Source organism: Equus asinus, chromosome 1 (genome assembly GCF_041296235.1).
Source record: "Equus asinus isolate D_3611 breed Donkey chromosome 1, EquAss-T2T_v2, whole genome shotgun sequence".
NCBI lineage: Eukaryota > Metazoa > Chordata > Mammalia > Perissodactyla > Equidae > Equus > Equus asinus.
In genome coordinates, this window is record NC_091790.1 from 125,076,087 (window position 1) to 125,096,107 (window position 20,021).

Genomic DNA, 20,021 nt, shown 5'->3' on the forward strand with positions numbered 1-20,021 from the left:
AAGAAAGTTTTCAGTATTCAGGACGATGGTTTAGGTGGGCCTTTTCTCAGGAAAAGAGATGTGAAACACAAGGACATGTTTGAGAGGTAAATTGTAGACAACTTTCCCTTTTAAAAGTCCCATTCAATCCATCTGACAATAGAACTGTTTTGCAGACCTTGATTCTCCTCTAGTCCTTACTTTCCTCCTTTGTAAAATAGGCTTGGTAGGATTAAATCCATGCAATATAGTAATGGCTCAGAAAATATTAGCAATGTGGGATTATATTAAAAAGCTGTCAAAAAAGGCTTAAAAAGAAAATACAATTTATTAAAGGAATATTGTACAGATAGATATGGGACAGCTTTCCTCAAGTATTTCAACACTCTAGCAATACTAGCTTGTGTTTACTTTCCTCGCGTATAAAAGATGTGCTGAAAAACGCATGCCTCATCAGTTTTGATTTTATTGGGTATGGCTGTAGGGGACATCCTTTTATAAAAAACAAACTGCCTGGCATCACAGAGCACACATTGTGAGTTCATTCACACAGTCATCTCTCCAAATGCCCTTGAGGAGAAATTTAAATCTTTGCTCAATTCTAAACATCCAACAAAATGCTTGGGTTTCTCAGGAAATAAAAATAACCAATTTCTTTGTTTTTCTAAGACTAACTTTCCATTTGTTAATGCATTCTATTGTATCTCTGACCCAAACTAAACCCTTTGCTAAAGGAACAACATACCTCAGCTTCAGTCTGAAAATAAAGGGTTCTAGAGTGTTTTCACGTATTTTAAAAGATTTGCCACTTATGGTAAAAAAAAAAACCATATTATGTAAACAGGAACATCATGTGAATGTAGACAGGCACCACGCTATACATTCCTCATAGTAGAATAATTTCTAGAATGTGTTAAATCCCGGCATTAAGTGGTGATGGGAATAATTTGCCTTTAAAATCCTACATATTAAAAGGGAAAAGATGCTAAGCTAGATGCCGGTTTTCTCTAAAGGTGAATTTGTGCAAAACTGCCTATGCTCTGGGAATACGTAAGTGTGGCAGTCGCTGATTACACATTATGACATTTTATAGCATTAAGTAAATAATGGGGAAAACTGGCTCATTTATTGGGTAAAAGAACCTGCTGATACTTAAACGTGACATTTTTCACAAAAGCTATACCCAGAAATCCACTCACTCTTCTGTTTTTCAATTTGAATGCATTTTTCTTTTCCATCAACACAGACTCATGTTGCAAACTAGGGACTGTATGAATGAGCTGCTGTGTTCTGGGTCGTCGGGCAGTGTCGAGTAGACAAGAGAAAGAACTCAGCATCCTCCTTGCTTGCTTCGCCCTCAGCTGAGTTTCTGTTAACATGTTTGACCTGCCAGGTTCTCCGCTTCCACTTTGATTTCCTTCTCACTTCATGACCATGTTAGAGCTATTTGCGACCCAAAGTCTGGGTTTTTTCTCCTACAGAGCAGCCTAATGAGGCAGCCACCTACATGACATGTAGTCAGAGGCCCTGGGAAGAACCCCCTTTGACTTGCCCTGCGACCTCACTGACCTGTTCCTAAGGTTTATAATTCAGGTATTCCTGCCACAGGTAGCATCTCGCTGAGGGTGTAAACTCATTTGAGGTCTGTTCTCAGAGCAGGTTTTGAAGGGAGAAAAGAAAGGAGAGCATTGGAAGCTTAAAGTGAGGAATAGGAGACCCACAGAACCAGGGAAAGCTGTGCATAACGTGGTCCAGGGTTGCCAGGGGCCCATCTGGGCTTCTAAAAAGTAAAGGGTCAGCACTGCCAGTCTAAGGCCATCGCTTGAGGTACTGAATTTTCTGCCTTGGTTGACTACAAATTTCCATTTTCAGTGACAGCTTACATAAATCAGAATTAGCTTTGAGAAAGTCTTTAATCGTATGGACTCCTCTCTAAATTTCAAAATATTTCACATACTTCCCAAGGAAAATCTTTCTAGGATAAATAAAAACAAAGGTTTGGGATTTGCAGAATCTTCTGGGTTTTCAGTTTTCTTAGCCCAGTTAGAAACAAAAAAGGTTGTAAATATCCAGAACCCAATATATGTATAAATTATAAGTGAAACATGTCCTTGGCCCCAGCTATATAACTATGCTTATTACAGATACATCCCATTTATGAGGTAGTCAGACTCCTCAGATGTAATGGGACGAGCTTTTTTAAGTTTCTGTTTCACCAGTCGGAGTCGGCAGGCGACCATGAGAAGCAGCGAAGCGGTGATGGCCAGACCCAGGGCCAGGGGGAGCACTGCACCTGTGAGAAGGCGAGAAGGGAGGGCAGGTCAGTGATGAGGAACAGTAACACCACCGTTGATAAGTGATGGCGCGTGCATGCACGGTTAATCTGAACAGCTCAAGTAGGCCCCTGTATTGCCACCATTTTGCAGATTAACTGAGGTGCAGAGAGGGGAAGTAATTGGCCTAAGAGCACAGAGCTTGTAAATTGCAGGTCTAGGTCTCAGACTGAGACTTTTTTTTTTTTTTTTATTATTGTCATTTTTATTTCCTCTGTTCTTCCCAGTTCAAGATACTAGAAGATTCTTTGTTAGTCGTCAAGTTTTTCCCTTTGTTTTGCTGAATTTTGCCTTGAACCTTTTTTTTTTTAAAGATTTTATTTTTCCTTTTTCTCCCCAAAGCCCCCCAGTACATAGTTGTATATTCTTCGTTGTGGGTCCTAGTTGTGGCATGTGGGACGCTGCCTCAGCGTGGTTTGATGAGCAGTGCCATGTCCGCGCCCAGGATTCGAACCAACGAAACACTGGGCCGCCTGCAGCGGAGCGCGCGAACTTAACCACTCGGCCACGGGGCCAGCCCTCAGACTGAGACTTTTTTAAAACCAGATTCTTTACCAGGTCCCTACAAAATTTGCATAGCGTCAGTGGGTACAAATGTTAACAGTCGGTTCACCCTTATATCCAACTGTAACAGACACTCTGTAAATGGAAAACTGCAAGGATACTGTGACCATGGGATATTCTTCTGCTGTAGTCACAGATTACATTTATGGATTCATGAAATGACTATGGACTAACTCCTGATTTCGTGTTCTTGTTAGGGCTTTAAGAAATTTATTTCCTTTCCTAAATCCAGGGAACCTACTCTCAGCCAGTAGCACCATTGTTGAAAACTAGCTTCAAAATATGCTGGTGTAATTTTGACTAAGGGTAGTCAGGGAAAAATATCTCTAGTTATCCTTCACAGGGTTTTTCCTGTGGGATTGGTCCTCGACCCCCAGACTAGAGGCCAGCTTGGGAGGCCTGCAGGAGTCGGGAAGGGACGGGGTGCTCCAGATGAGTCTTTTTTATCAGCTCAGCAGGCTCTATTCTTAGTCTGTCTACTCCTTGTCAGGCCTGGCTTGGAGATGAGATGGTGGAGCTATTTTTAGCTGCAGGGGTCTTGCCAAGTGGTGGAACCAGAGGAGCAAAACTCTCCATTGCATAAGTTGATTCTATAACATTTTCTTTGATTTATTCATTCATTCTGCATTAAGAACCATGTGTCCAACACCAAAGTAAGTACTCAAAGTAATCAAAGATAATAAGCTAATGCTAAAGATGCTAGCACTGTTCCAAGTGCTTTCCAGCTGAAATCCTGTAATTCTCACAACCACCATAGGAATTGGCACTATCATCATCCCCGCTTTACAAAGGAGGAACTAAGGCATCAAGAGTTAAGTGACTCATGTAAGCCTGGAGGGCAGTTCGTATGGTAAGCGCTGGAGCTGGGATATGGCCCCAGACAGTGCAGCTCCAGAACCACGATGGTACTGCACTCCTCCAAAAGGCAAAGGAACTCATTTTATAATGACTTCAAGTCTGGACTTGAACAAGGTTCCTGAACAAGACTCTCAGGAACAGTCTGGAAGTGTCTGGGCACAGGAGGAGGGGATCGGGAAAGTATATTAATGACTGTTGGGTACCAAACAAAGTTTGGGGTGAGGCTGGTATTCCCATAGAGAATTGTGAAACATAGACACCTGTGATAAACCAACAGTCTAGAACTTGATTCTAGAGCTGGCTCAGACGTTCCGCACACACGAAACCCCTCTGGAGGGGTCAGGAATCACTGCTGAATTTCTCCAGGCTGACAGTTTGGGGCCTTAGTAGCTACCAGAGTCTCCTAATGGCCACCCTGAGGGAAGAAGCTCTGAAAGGGCTTAGGGCCCTGAAGGTGTCGGTTCCGCCTCATCCTCCTGTACCAGCCATGTAAGTTGGATACGTTACAAAGGAATGGGGCAAAAAAAGAGACTTTGGCCATCCCTTTCTGAAACCCCAGAAACCCCAAACCATTTCTTACAAACTGGAACCCAACGCAGAGCCTGCTTCTGCTTGCTCAGGGCAGGACAATGGTTCAAGGCTGCCCTTCTACATGTCGGTGACTCGTGTAAAGATGCGCACCGGTGTTCAGGCTACAGGGAAGGGAGTGTGTTGAAGATCCCAGTCCTGAGCCTGGGGCTCAGGTTCAGCTGGGGTCACAATGAAGCAGACATGAAACCCAGGGGAATTTTCCATTTGCCAAGTCAGATAGGAGGTTGCTGAACTCTCCATCTGATCCTTGTTTAATGCCTTGATGACAAGGAAAATGAGATCTCCCGTAAAGTCCTTGCTAGAACACTGAAAATTATTCTAGATTTTTTCAATATGTAGTTGGAATGGTTTCTTCAATGTTTTTATTTGGGGAAATTTGAGATTTAAAATTTTCCAACCCCTTCTAAGACACATCATGATAACGTTCTCAGAAACCAGCCAAGGGGATGAATTGGGTATTCTGTCCACACGACTGGGAGTGACATTCAAAACAGTAACAACTAGAAAATAACTAGAAAGGGCACTGGCTGATGGGGCAAGGGGCAGGCCTGGTTTCCCTTTGTATGTCGATGGGGGATGGGGCTCTTTTTATTTAAGTATCTTGCGACAGGGTACGTCCAGCAGGCCAGCAGACTGGGAGCTTCCAGGTTCTTCATATCTGCATTAGTTTAGCCATCTATTGTGTAAAATGTTACTTTAATACAGTCCAGATATTACAAAAACTACTCTCGGGTAAAAAGAAAGTTTTCTCAATCTTTAGATGTATAACTTTGTTCTCCTAAATCTTCTTTTACTAATTAGTTTGTGGGGTTTAGGACTAAAACCTGCCTTTCTACAGGACTATGTCAAAAGTGTTTTCTTTCTAGTTAAAAACAACCACAGTTGTGGAATTATGGTATTCTTCTTCACTTTCTAAACATCCCTTCAACCTCCCACACTCTTCCCCATTCCCGCTGTCTTCCATCTCTGTCACTAGAGCACTTGGGGAGAGAACTGGGTGGTCCAAGACCTTTACTCCTGTGGTATCATGAATCAGTCGATCATAATAGCCATCATTTATTTGGCTCATTGTATGAGCCAAACAGTGTGCTAAATGCTTCGTATTAATGGTCCCGTTTATTCTCCCTGACAACTCTGTGACGCAGGTATGGGTTGTTATCTCCAGCTTCCTAAAGATGAAACTGAGATCCACGGGGAGAAGATAATGCCCGAGGGCACAGAGGTCAGTGGTGGAGCAAGGACTTGAATCTCGGCATCCGATTCTGGAGCCCGTGTTCCTAACCACTAGGCCAGGAGAATTACTCTTTCCTTAGAACGTTACACCTGGAAGGGACTAGAGGGATTATCTAGTCAATCCACTTACAAAGGAAGAAGCTGAGGTCCACAGATGGGGGTTACTAGTTCAAGAGCCCAAAGATGACACATGACTAGGAGATGAGAGCACAGCGGTGCTTCTGCTCCACAGGTCACTGCTCTTGTCATGAGCTCCTGCAGCTTCGTCTACTACCCTCAACTAGAGGCTCTGTGGTCCCGTGAGGGTTTATTTGGTCCTCTGCAATGAGTCTCCAAGGCACACATTTACCTGCTTCTGGGGCTGGGTGTTCCCCTCCTCCTCGATCACTCTTTGACTCAAAAATATAATTTTCCTTTTTTCTGTTCTTCCCTGAGGAACTACTGTCTGTGGAATATAAATAGAACATATGTTGAAGGTACATCAAAAACTTTAGGAAACAGATATGAAAATACAGCCTTATTTATTGTTTTAGGATGGACTTAGAGAAAGCACTTACAGGATTTACTTCTCCAATAAACACAGCCTATGTTTGACACTAAAACACTAGACAACGGATGTGACCAATTTAATAAAGCAGAGTGTGTGGTGAGGACAAACAGCTGGACAGAGAGAGGGGAACGAGCGCACCATCCCAGAACTCCCCGCACCCCGGAGGGGGAAGCAAGACCTCGGCGGGAAGAGTCCAGGGGAGTCTCTGGGCTTCACACCATGGAGAGCAGGACAGTCAAGAAAGGTTTTCTTTAAAAAGTACGCACTGAGCATCCACAAGGCCCTGGGACCTGCTCTTCCACTTTCTCACCTCACCCTGCTGGCAGGTCCCAGTAGCTCCATTTTTCTGGCTGGGCTCAGAGAGGCTCAGGGCTCACCCAGGGTCATCAAGTAGAGAGTGGGTCACAGAGCTGGGATTCAAACCCAGGGGGGCTCACTTCTTATTGGTGGAAACCAGCACGTCTGAGTGAACGCTAGGCTGCGAATCCTCACTGTTCCGTTCTGCGTCACCTTTGGCTCTGGCACTGCAAGAACCTCCCCCACAGTCTCTCCTTTCAGACGTTCCTCCGGAGTGTGTCTGCAAAGGTTGCTATCCACACTCTCTCAGCGTATCCGTGCAGTGAGGTCAGCCCACGGTTACCTCTCTCGGCCAAGGCCGCAGCAGGCTAATTACATTCTACTCATCATGTTACTCTCTCTGCCTCATCGTGTTACTCCAAAAGGATCTGAATGTGCTGGCCGACGATAGCCAATGATAGGGATTTCCTCCATAAACATGGAGCCAGAGGAGAATGAGAGAGATGAGCAAGGCGTAGGCAGTTTTTTGTAGGCTAGAGAATCAGATGTACCTTCCAGGTTGATTTCTATTATTGCCCACCTTCTGGAGGCCCCTTCCCATCCAGACAGTGAGGGGAGGGGAAGGAAGAAGAGCAGCCAGCGTGAGACTGTGGAGGAAGACAGTGACCACCGCTGAGCCGAAGGGGAAAGAGACGGCCTGGTGACAGCTATTACTGTGCAGGACAGACAGGCATGGGGGCTGCTGAGCCCCTGGAAGAAAGGGATTGTTGCCTGGAGCTGTGGAGACCATGTCCAGTGGGACGGGGACAGGGAATATGGAATCCAAATGATGAGGCTGGTGGGGCACTGGGGCCATCGAGAACTTGGGCTCTCATCCACAGGCCAGAGATTTTCTAGGATGGTGATTCCAACACCTTTGGATTTTGTGGACCAATAAAAATTCAAAATCATTTTGGGGGCTAATTTAGAGCTGTCAACTTTGGGCAAACAAAGATTTTAAAAGAAGTGGCCATTTACTAAGGCTGTCACCTTCACTTCATATAGAGTAAGGACATATCTAAACCCCCAAATCATGAAGGATTTAATACATAAAAAGAACAATTCTTTCAATGGAATAAATTTAGCCTCGTAAAAAACCCACTACATTGTCCTCACTTTTCTCACGTTGCCACGAGTAGATGAGAGCTTCATCCTGGATGGATACTGATTCTTCTTCAACTGGCTTTGGGTATTGCCATCTCTAAATTCTCTTATTCTCCTTTGTGACTCAGCCTGTCCAAGATTCCTCAGGCAGGTCTTCAAGGCTCCCATATTGCCCTCTAACCCAACAAGCACTCTTCCCTTTGGGCAGCGGGGGTGTCCGGCTTACGGAATGTTCATTCTCAATTCCCTTTGCTCATGCAATTATCTACAAAATGGGGATAATGATTTCTACACATCATCAGGTTGCTATAACAGTGATGGGCACTCAGTGAGTGCTCTGTCAAGTAACAAATTTGGAAGATAACATGGCTGGGAACTCATGTCCTAAGTTTTAAAAATAACGAGCCAGGGATAAAAACAAAACACCAAAATTTACCAACTTCCAATTCTTTCCAGAGGACTAACTGGTTTGTCTTTTATCCAGTGGAAAAATATAAAATAACCACATTCACTGTTGCCCCCCGTCTCTTTCCAATGAAGATAAGAGAACGTTTCTCTTAATCCTGAAGAGGAACTCAGTGCTGGGACCACGGCTGCAGGTTTCTATGTTTCATTTGAATTAACTGTCTTGTGGGTTTGTAGCTCTCTGACCCTGGTTTCCTAGTGAATGCCAATGGACTGGAATGTTCTAGCAAAAATTCATATAGTGTTACTAGTTTCCGAGAGACATAAGTTACAGTTACGTAAGAGATTTCACACATCCTCGTGGCAACACTGTGAGAAGATATTATCCTCTGGCAGGTGAGGAAATGCAGCTCAGAGAAGTCCATCCCCTGGGAGCTGGTAACTGCTGGGGCCGGGACTGCAGCCCAGGACTGATCCGCAGCAGGTGGCGTTCTACTGAAACACACTGCTCTCAGAGTCACAGCTCTAGAACCACAGTGGAGAACACATCTATTTACTCATATCTGGGCGAATTAATATATGTAGGCAGAATCACATATTTAAACATTTCCTTAGGAAGGTCTGGGACAGAGCTCTATGAAGGATGCAGTAGAGAATAGGTTAATTGTACTTGGAAAGGCGACCCTGTCTTGAGGTGGGTTCATTTCACAAACTAAGTTCACTCTGAATCTTCAGTTGTTGAGTCTGAAGAGTATTTTCCTAAATGCCCTCAGTCCCTGGGGAGGGGAAGCCAGTGACATGGGAGGGGGGAGAGGTCAGGTCTCAGGGAGAGGGCAGTGCACACAGGAGACTTAAGACACAATGGCCTGGACTCTAGAATTTCCTAGGGGACTTGCCCTGCCCTCTTGGCATGAGAAATGTGTATTTCTGTTTTCCACATTTCATGAAGGATTTCATTGTCATTTCCCAGACTGCCTGATTCACTTTTCCCAGACTCCTACATATGGAATGCCACAGAGACATGCTTCACTTCCACACATCCCATCACAGGCTCTCACTAGAGCAGTGAGTCAGAACAAAAATAAGACCGAAACCGAGCACAAAGTTAAAAAATCTTCCCTATAGCCAAGCAATTGGAGATGAGCTTTGCTAACCACAGCTGCGCATATTCAGCATAATCAACTGTTGTTTAAAACTAACCAGGTCTTGGGGGCCGGCCCCCATCTGGTTAAGTTCGCACGCTCCAGCCCAGGGTTTCGCCGGTTCGGATCCTGGGCGTGGACATGGCACTGCTTGTCAGGCCACGCTGAGGCGGCGTCCCACATGCCACAACTAGAAAGACCCACAACTAAAATATGCAACTATGTACTGGGGGGATGGGGAGGAAAAGCAGAAAAAACGAACCAACCAACAAAACACTCCCTAGTTCTTTCTGTCCCTCCTTATATAAGAGTGAGCTGTCTTTCCCAGGAAGTCAAGGTCCAGACATCAAGATTCAGCCTCACAAGGCAAACACAAGCTGAAGATAAAAACTAACCAGAAAAGTCCAGGCAGGCAAGGGAAAAGAAATTCAGGGGCCAGCCCCGTGGCCGAGTGGTTAAGTTCGCTCACTCCGCTACAGCGGCCCAGGGTTTTGCTGGTTTGGATCCTGGACACGGACATGGCACCTCTTAGCAGGCCACGGTGAGGTGGTGTCCCACATACCACAACTAGAGGGACTCACAACTAAAAAATGTACAACTATGTACTGGGGGAATTTGGGGGAGAAAAAGCAGGGAAAAAAAAGAAGATTGGCAGCAGTTGTTGGCTCAGGTGCCAATCTTTAAAAAAAAAAAAAAGAGGAAAGAAATTCAGTCTTCAAGGCCAAACACAGGCTGGTGGGAAGACGTCAACCAGCACGGCCACCTGCTCCCTGTCCCCTATCTAAAACCCCAGCACATGGTCTCCCTCCCATACCTAAAACCCCAGATAAAAGTCCCTACCATTTTCCCTTCTAACTCCCATCTCCTCATCTAGCTGCCCTTCGATAGTAAACCTCTTTCCTTGCCACAAGCCTGGTGTTTCAGTTTTTTTCTTTATTGGCCCTACTGTGTTGCAGGTAAATGAACCCGTGTTTCTGTTCAGTAACAAGATGATTATATCATTTGCTCTTGCAGATAATTCATTTTGGCAATGACCCTTTTAGAAGAGTTTAATGTCTTAGGGAATTATTTTTCCCTCCACTGAATGACATATTGTGTTCTGTTTACCACACATAGCTACGCATACACAGAGGGAGTTGGAAGGTGGATGGATGTGGCTTTAATTTCATTTTCAGTCACCATAGAACATGCAGACATGCTCTGGAAGGAAGTTGGAAATACCAGCTAGGAAAGTGGATACCTTATGGGCCTACCTTCCAGAATGTTCTATGGCTTCCTGTGACCACCAGCCAACTCTTGTAGACAACAGAATTATCCCTTCTCACTACTCACTGGTGGGCCACACTGTATGTCTGCAGTGAATAAGAGGAAGCTCTCTTCAGGGAATGTTCCGGATCATATGAGGACAAGACCTCAGCTAGCCAGGGGCACTTGGCCTGCGTGTCTGCTCACACTGGGAATGTTATTAAGGCCTCAGTACAGCCACAAAACTCCTTATTGACATTCTCTTTGCTTCTTTTCTTTTCTTTTTTAAAGATCGGCAGCTGAGTCAACATTTGTTACCAATCTTCTAATTTATTTTATTTTATTTTTTTCTTCTCCCCAAAGCCCCTCAGTAGATAGTTGTATATTCTAGTTGTAGGTGCTTCTGGTTGTGCTATGTGGGATGCCGCCTCAGAAAAGGCTTGATGAGCGGTGCTAGGTCTGTGCCCAGGATCTGACCTGGCGAAACCTTAGGCCGCTGAAGCAGAGTGCGTGAACTTAACCACTTGGCCACAGGGCCGGCCCTTCTTTGCTCATTTTCAATTATTTGTATCGGCCAGCCTTGCTAAAGCCTCTACAACTTGTCTAAGATTAGTTAAAACGAGTTCTAAGTTCATTGGTGAAGGCAAGCTAAGAAAAATATGAATGTATTTGTATTTGGCTGAGAGTAATGTTTTAATCCTATCAGAACACTGGAGTTATTCAACTCACTTCCAGATAAAATGAGCCATGTCATTTGGTTTGAAACCAAGTTGTTCCTTGAGACTGACCAAGTGGTCGGATGTTACAAAACAGAATCTACTGCATAAATCATCTAGATTTGAAATAATAAAAATTATGTAATCCCCAGTACAGTGACCAAAACGTTTAGATTGAAACCTTGGAGAAGGTAGAGGGTGCCTTTTCTAAGACCCGTGTTTCTCCAAGTGCCCAGGATAGTGGGTTGCGCTAAAGCAGGTGCTGATCACAGCTGAGTAAATGACTTTGACCAGAGAAGGGAGTAGGTCAATGAGAGAGGACCAACTCCCCCCAAAATAAGGTCATGGAAATAACCCTCTGATTGTCTTCATTTGTGATGAGTGAATTTCCCTTAACTGGCTCTTCCATCCATTTGAGGATCGGTTGATGCTGCCACCATGTTGGAGCTGAACAGGCCACTCAGTTGTGCTGCTGATCAGGCCTCAGCACATTCAACCTGCCTTCCCAGAAAGGTTTCACAGTCTCACAATGGCTTCTGAATAAGAAAAGAGGCAGGCCAGCACAACGAAAAGATGAAATACGGGGCATGTGGGAAAACCCTTTTAAATAGCCTTTATAAGGAGGTCCTCTCTGAATAAAATACTTCCCATAACAATGCAAAGGTCGCAGGTGCTCACCCTAGTGACCTGCAGAGAGAAGCTCACCAGCCAGGCTCTGGTGTAGTTAGCAGGGGAATCCGAGAAAGTGCAGGCAGAAACCCCCTCCATACAGAAATCACGCATTCTCCTGAGACCCTGCTTCATCCAGACCCTTAAGGAAGGTGCTGACCTGCGGGCTGGACGGGAATTCTCAGGTTCCCAGAACACGGATTCCATGTGACTGTGGATACGACACCAGTTTTCCAGCACCATGCAGTGCTGGAGCCCAGATTTCTTCCCACCGGCTGGGTCAGATTCAAGGGGACAGCCTTGTTAATGGATGATTGGACCACACAGAGAACAGGCCCTCCAGCTGCAACCACGTCCGGGAACAAGTCAGCATTGCGCTGCTGCATTGGAGCAAACCCCGGCACCACACGGCCTGTTCTCTCCCCGCCGACGGCTCTGAGCGGACCGAGCAGGCTCTCAATGGTGAGACCAAAGATCTGTGCACATCCTTAATTTCACCCTTAGTAACGTGCTTGGGACACATTCCCAAGAAGACGATAATTGGGTCAAAGCTACACAGTTTTAAGGCTTCAGAAATTGCCCTCTGGAAGATTGTACTAATTTCAATCCCCCCCAAAGCCCATGAAACTGGTTTCTCTGTATTCTTATAAATTTTGATTATTGTATGTTTTCACCTTTGTCACTGTGACAGGTGAAAAACTGCATCTCATGACCTTCTGTGCTACATTATTAGTATTAGTCTTAGCATCTCCCTAGCATGTCTTCCCTGAGGTAAGTCTTATTTATCCTCCCAACCTGTCTGTGGGGGAGGAGGCAGCAGGACATTGAACTCGTCTCCACAGTTACTGCACTAGCTGATGATCCTGCAACCCTCAGGCACGGGGCATTTTTTTAAACTACGCTTTTCTTTTCGGTGAGGAATTTTGGCCCTGAGTTAACATCTGTTGCCAATCTTCCTCATTTTGTTTGAGGAAGACTGTCACTGAGCTGACATCTGTGCCAATTTTCCCCTATGTTATATGCGGGATGCCACCACAGCATGGCTTAGTGAGCCTGGGATTTGAAGCTGCGAACCCTGGGCTGTCAAAGCAGAGAGCACGAACTTAACCACTATGCCACTGGGCCAGCTCTAGTCCTGAATTTTTAAGTCTATTTATGTTATGCTGGGTAGAACATAATTTCCACCCACATGAAACTGGAGGCTGAGGATTCTAGTCTGGTGTCTTAGGGACAACAAGGGGAATGGGGCCATGGCTGCTGTCTAAACAGAAAGCATGTGCTCTGAGGCCCTTTCTGACATGTGAAAAGTTCTATCTTCTCTTCCCACTCTCTTCACCCTGGACTGTCAAAACTTGTGTTTTTGACGGATGTTTAGTAACGCATGAAAATGCTCATAAGCAAGAAAAATAAAAGTTTTGTAAAAATACTATTATCCTCATTTTGTTAATAGTGAATAAACGTGTGCACTTATGTGTCCAAAAAGAAGCAACCAGAAGAAAATGCAACAAACTGTCAATGGTGGGTTTTGCTAGATGATTTTCATTTTCTTCTTTACATTCTTCTGTATTTCCAGATTTTCTACAGTAATGCATTACTTTAATAATTAGCAAAAAACAATATATAAGTAATTAGTGGACTCTAATCTCTCTGCATCTGTGAAACTCCATTCCTTACACCTTCACAGCCAATGTCAAAGGCTTATTATCAAAAAGGACAAAAGCAGAGATTGCAAATACGTTTCAAATTGGGGGCCAACTCCCCTCAGTTGGTGGGGGCAGCCTGGAGCCTTATTTTCAGAAGGATCTGAGGCTGAGTCCTCCCTCCCCAGCAGCCAGCCCGGGATCTCTGAGCAACATCCAGCACAGACAGGCTGATAGAGAGCTGCCTGGGCGCGAGGCTACTGTCCTTCCTGAAACAGACTCCAGAGCTGGACGGGCCTCGGAGGTCATCTGGTGAAACGCTTGTGAACTGACAAGGAAACAGAGTCAGAGACAGGAAGCGACTTACTCAAGGTTCTAAAGGCAGAGCCGAGACCAGAACCTGAGGAAGGAGACCTGGCCCGTGGTCTCCACGCTGCCTGCAGCTGATCCTTCATCTCACGTGAGCCCCTCCTACAGCGACTGGCAGGAGTTCTCCGTCCCGGCCTCCGAGAACCCACTTCTCCCCTCAACTCTTCCTCCCTCCTGCCAGAACCACCTGGTCTCCCCGACTGTGTCTCAGGTGTCTGTCTGCACACAAACCATCCACGCGGAGAAAATGGAGTAAAACGAATCCCCAGGCTGGATGGAGTGACGGATTTGACCAGTAGGGGGCAGCACCAGCAAGGAAGAGACCAAATAGCATGGAAGCGCCTGCACCTCGGCTGTCGGAGAGGAAAGCCCTCATGGAAGATTGTGTGGACACGTTTGTGTGGAAACTTAAAATCCACAAAGCAGATAAACAAGATTGGAAGGAAATATGCCAAACATGAAAAGTTATTATCAATAAAGGATGGTATTTTAAGTCATTTTCCTTTTTAATTATTTGCATCTTCTGCAATGAATTAAAAATTGTCTTTAAAAAGTTATTAGAATAGTGAGAGATTATTTCAGTAGAATGTGTGAGGTCTGAGTATTGAAGACACTCACAAAAGCACACAGAAATGTGATCGTCTGTATTTCTGTTCCGTATGTCATACAACCATGCAAATATGAATGTGTAAAAAGGAAATTTAAAATGATAGAATTCTGTAATGTTTCTGCAGTGTGAATGTATTTAAAAAATCTTGTTAGCCTTATTTAAAAAAAACACAGATTTAGTTAAACTGGAGGCATAACATTGAATTACACAGGCAACCATATCAATGTGACATCATAGTTTCTTTACGTTCACTAGTGGGGTTGAAGAGGATTTACATAAATACATAGGGATTATGATGCTTCATCTCAAAATAACCTAACATTTAACACTTAGAGCATTAGTTTCTGTAACATAGGTGTTAAAACTTCCTAACTCTAGCTTATTTACAAATGAATGTATTGGCATCTCTGGAGTACGTATACAGAGATGTAGGAATGTAGGGATGTATTAAGTAGGTGTCCCTTGCTATAAATAGCTCAAATGTTAGGTGTTTTTTTCTTTTGGGCCAAATTCTTCATTTTAACTGTCTTCTTTCTTTTAAGATATTTTCTCAACACTCTTCAAACATAACTTTAATTTTGAGCCAAGTGTCATTATAGAAAATGAGGCTCTCTGGGGAGAACCGGCCTCCAGTCCTTACCTGGCATCCCAGGGTCGGTCGGACTCTCTGGTCCCCAGAAGGCGGAATGATTCCTCTTCTCCGTGTTTGAAGATGCAGGGGGCTGGTTTGGGGCAGTGACTTTCTGGGGCTTCTCCAACAAGGAGCCCCCCCTGGCATCTTTGCTCGGTCCTGTGGTTCTAGGCTGGGCAGTTGCTGTGCGGGTCCCCATCTTCTGGTCAAGGCTCACTGAAGCGTGGAAGAGCAGCTGTTAGTTGTTGGGTTGCTTTTCTGGAATTTAACTAAAACCACTACATTTGCAGTAGATTTAAAGTCATGGATATTTGGGAAAAATAACCTATCTGTCTAAGACACGTCAGAGCCCCATAAAAAACTTCTCTCTCATTTTCAAATGGGTCATCTGTTCTTTCTTCACCCAATAATTAATTTTCTAAACGTCACACATAAATTGACAAAGACAAAACTTAAACCTAAGGTTTTAGATTCTTCATTCTTCCTCAAGCCAGAATCATGGAACTTTCTGTAGCTTCTCTTCCTTCTGGTGACTTGTATGTATATGACATTATAAGACTGGTTTACAGCTCTGACTGAGCCACACCCTAGTATGTCATACATTTTCTAAAAAATTTATGAAAATGCTATGTTAACTTAGTTTTTTAAAAAAGTATATGCTATACAGCATTTTTAGGATGAGGAAGAATCTTTTGGAAAACTGAAAGCAATTTTTGAAAAGGGTAAGAAATATAAAAAAATTTGACATTTGTCACTTGGACTAGAGACTCATAGTAAATGCTCATTTAATGTAAGGCACAGCTTGTTCAGATAAAGTTATACCTGAAACTGGGCAGAAAAAGAACAACAGTGAGTTCAAATAGTCTTATGAGGATACAGACACCCCTTCCAACCCCTGGCCTGAAAATGCGATGCAGCTGACACACAATGTTGATGAGAAAGCTTCATCAGACCCATCAGGACACTGCTCCACTCCCTCGAAAGCCAGCGTGGCATCAGTGAAACAGCCATCATCACAAAAGAAGTGGTAGCATGAGCAAACGCTCAAGTACCCTGTTTATAAACGAGTCTCAAGTCACAGGAGGGCAGGGAAGGTAAGACTTCCACTGGGCCAAGATTAGCAGAGTCTAATGTGAGATGAAATGCCTTTGAGTGTGCACAGGATGCAGACAACGAGGAAACACCTAACAGGTGGAGCTGGATGGAGCAGTGGGTTCTGGAAAGGTTAGGGGGTCTCCTCTTGGCCCTCCTGACTTAGTTCTCAGGAATCACCCTGGGCTCTTCGTCTCAGGGCAGTTCTCAAGCCGACAGGGCCTAAGAGGTGGGTACAGAGAAGCAGCAGCCCTGGGCTCCTCCATCCAGACCTTCTGCACGCTGTGTCCTGCATTCTTGTTTCCTAAGTAACAACTTTTACTGAGATTCACTTTCCTCTATTAAACCCTATTTGTTGTCTACTATACATTTTGGTGCTGTAAATAATAAACATAATCCTTAGTTACTATCTGGTATGAATATTTCTTCAAATAATGAAATTTTCTCCTTTTTGGAGCTCTTAGGAGGTTTCAATCCACAGTGCAACTCATAGGAGCCACATGGATCTTCTTAGATGGCATTCCTCCTCACCCCCTGCATCATACTCCAGATTCTGCCAAATTTACAAGATCTGGGGGACTTTCTGTCACCGGTAATGCAAATTAAAGATATTAGGCTAGAAGCAGGTCATGAAGAGTTCCATAATTCTCCAGGGACAGAACGGACTGGACAATTCTCTCAGGACATGAGAGGGTGGTAAATGATGATATTCCACTGAGACAAATTGCTGAGCGTAGTGTACACGCCCAAGCCGAACACTGAATACATATCTCACTGGAAAGCTGCTAAATTAAAGGCTGGGAAAGGAGTCTATCTGGGTGCAGGGCAATTTGAAGCTATCTTGATTCAGAAGGAAGAAGAGGGTAAAGACATGGTGGTAGATTCCTGAGAAAGAAGAGGAAGCAAAGGGCCTCAGTATGACTGAGATCTTGGGCCTAAAAGAGAGCTTGCTCCAGTCACAGGGAAGGAGTCAGGAGGAGAAGTGGAGGGGACCTCTGTGTCCAAGCAGGACACAGCTACTGCCCACATTTCTTAAATTCAGGATGTGAAAATCCTAAATATCTCAAGGTTTTACTCATTCCTTGGTAGTTCTGGAGACAGATCCAGATTTGTAATTTATCCATCTACCTCTGGATTAGTGGTCTCCAAACGTTTTTGACCACGCATCTCAACCAATAATATACTGGAGAACATGCATCTCCAATGTGTAAATAATATGCATATACTACTGTACTAAGATATTTACATGTTAGAAAATACACTGACAATTTACAGGAGAAAATCTAAAATTAATAATATATAAGTTCTAGCATCTTCTTTTCCATCCTAAAAATGTCTTGCCCATCTGTAGGGGTCCTATTTGGAGCCCACTGCTCTAGATCATATGGGAAGTGCTTGTTGTCTTGCTATTGGAATAGACTATTCTTCATAAAGCTTGAAAACATGCAGCCTCTACAGCCAAAACTTAACCCAGATATTATCACATAAGCAGGGGTACCTGCTTCTCTGTTTCCCCAGAAGGCGCCACCCTTGGTCACCATTACAGCTGGCTCATTCACTGCAAGATCAATATATACAACAGAGGGCAGAGAAACAGCCATGGCTCTCACTGTCTCTGTGTGGTATTTTATTAACTCTAATTCACAGTTTTTATTCCAGTTTAACCAGGGAGTGATTCCGATCGCAGTTAGGACGACAGCCACTCTTCGTTGTTTTCTATATAAGGTTACATACAGGAGACCCATACCCAAGTGTCCCTCCAGTAATCAAAAGGGATTCACATCCCTCTCTGCCACTTCAAATACATTATCATTTTGGAGAAAGGCCACAAACGGACAACTGGCAGTTTCCCTTGGAGCCTGGAAAATTGGCCTGGAGAAATAAACGAGGGCAGGCTAGTGGCTGGTGAGGGGTCAGCCGTCTGCTTAGTCCAGAGCAGGCCCTTTCTCCCTCCCAGGGACCTCAGTTGTACAAAAGCAATCTTCCCTAATTTCTGTCGGGTATGATGGGGTGTCTGTGTCTTCTCCCCATGAGCACTTTCCTCCCAGATCAGCACTCAACTTCGTCCCTGCCCAGGCAAGCACCGGGTCCCAGGAGGACAGTGCTGTGGGCCCAGTGGTCCTCCCTGGGGAGTGACTGGCTGGAGCCAATGCCATGTTGTTGATGGCCCCGGTGCACGTCCCACAGACCTCAAGGTCCTCAAAAATGATTTGAGTAATTGTCTGGCCCTCCTGTGCAGCTGCAATGAATCAACAGGGCCAGCTCGAGTCTGGGCTGGGATGGACGGCTCTGCTTACTCACCATCACTGCCTCACGGTGCTGCCGTGGGCAGGAGTTTGGTGTCCGGCCTGTCCATGTGCAGTCACCCCTCCTTCCTCACAGTAAGCTGAAACCTTGGCTGGACAGGGAGGCAGGTAACCAAATTCTGAGAGCTGCTTATGCTCTGTATCCTGGCGGAAGGCAAATTATTGAGGCTGCCAAGTCCTTAGGATTCTAGGATCTCCTCTTTCATTTCCAATATGCACACTGACCTATGTCTTTGACGGAAGACAAGATCAGCGATGGTCCAGTGAATCACAGCCATATTCCAATCTTTTTATCCTTATTCTTCCAAGTGCTGACTTAAGTTCATCCCAGTACTTAGGAAGCAAGGACGTCACAGACATGCTGCGAGTTTCTCAGAGCCATGGCCAGTGACGGTACAGGTTCACTATGCAGGGACGGGGACCAGCTCTACGGAGCGGATCATCCCATGCCCAGTGCTCACACAGTTCCTGGGCACTGCAGACACTGAGAAAACATCCATTCACCAAGTGACAGCACCCTGAATATACAGCATCTCAGCACTTCTCCAGAAGGGATTGTCGGGCGTTCCCTCTGTGATGCCCCTATGTCTTTAGTGCTGCCAAGTTTTTTTTAAGCTTTTCTTTTTTTTTTTAAAGATTTTATTTTTTTCCTTTTTCTCCCCAAAGCCCCCCAGTACATAGCTGTATATTCTTTGTTGTGGGTCCTTCTAGTTGTGGCATGTGGGAGGCTGCCTCAGCGTGGTTTGATGAGCAGTGCCATATCCACGCCCAGGATTCGAACCAACGAAACACTGGGCCGCCTGCAGCAGAGCACGTGAACTTAACCACTCGGCCACGGGGACAGACCCTTTTTTAAGCTTTTCTAAAAACTTTTTTAGCAGTTTTTTTTAACTTGATGAGGTAATCTTAGAAAGGTAGATGTTTAGGAAAGTAAGAAACAGATAAATGAGATAAAAGAGTTTACATTGTGCAACAGAATGTGAGAACCATCATATAAACGTAAAGCTATATTATTAATGTATCCATGCATCTGTGTAAAGTGTCTGTGAAAATTTTTAAATACTCCTTTTAAATTGACACATGTATTTCATATATTTTAATTTGTCTTAAAGGTACTCCTCAGCTGCACTCTTCGAACACACATATCCAACAGACCACCACCTTTAAACAAGATCCTCTCCTGGGAAAGCCAGATGATTGTCTTTATGAAAGCAAGTCAAGGAAAGAAGGAGCGTCTATAGGGTCCCAGAGCTCACACAGTCTATTCTCATCCCCTGGAGCACTCCCCCAATCCAGCAGTGTCACATAGCCCAAAATATAATGGAGCCTTTTTGTGGTTATATTTTTAGTAAAGACACTCATTCAACAACAGCCAAAAATAAAATGGAAGAGCCAATGAAACGTGCAGTTGGAATACAAAATGCGAATCCATTACTATCCTTCCGTAAATAGCCCAGTTTCTGCTGACCACTGGGAATGTGGGGAAGGACTTTCTTCTCACCTCCCGTGGAGAAGGCCCTGGGAAGCACTGTCACTGAGACGTTGTCGGAGCTTCTCTGCCCAGCGGTGTCCGTCACAGTGAGCTGAAAGGTGTACGCTCCTTCCTGTAAGTGGGACAGCTCCAGGGTTCCTGCCTGAGGCACCTGAC

The 20,021-nt window shown here is 44.7% G+C and overlaps 1 protein-coding gene across 3 annotated transcripts in view; it reads right to left on the reverse strand.

The window, feature by feature from the left end:
• Positions 1 to 288: 288 nt before the first annotated feature.
• The window catches only part of LRP11 (LDL receptor related protein 11), a 38,634-nt gene continuing 18,901 nt past the window's right edge, over positions 289 to 20,021 (reverse strand). The window contains exons 3-6 of one of the 3 annotated variants that reach the window (XM_044768138.2): positions 19,875 to 20,016; positions 14,985 to 15,191; positions 5,908 to 6,003; positions 289 to 2,272 (exon numbers count right to left, since the gene is read on the reverse strand). In XM_044768138.2, the coding sequence (XP_044624073.2) occupies positions 2,118 to 2,272; positions 5,908 to 6,003; positions 14,985 to 15,191; positions 19,875 to 20,016 (600 nt within the window). In that variant the 3' untranslated portion in view covers positions 289 to 2,117. The other 2 variants (XM_070507057.1, XM_070507061.1) reach the window with 2 other exon arrangements.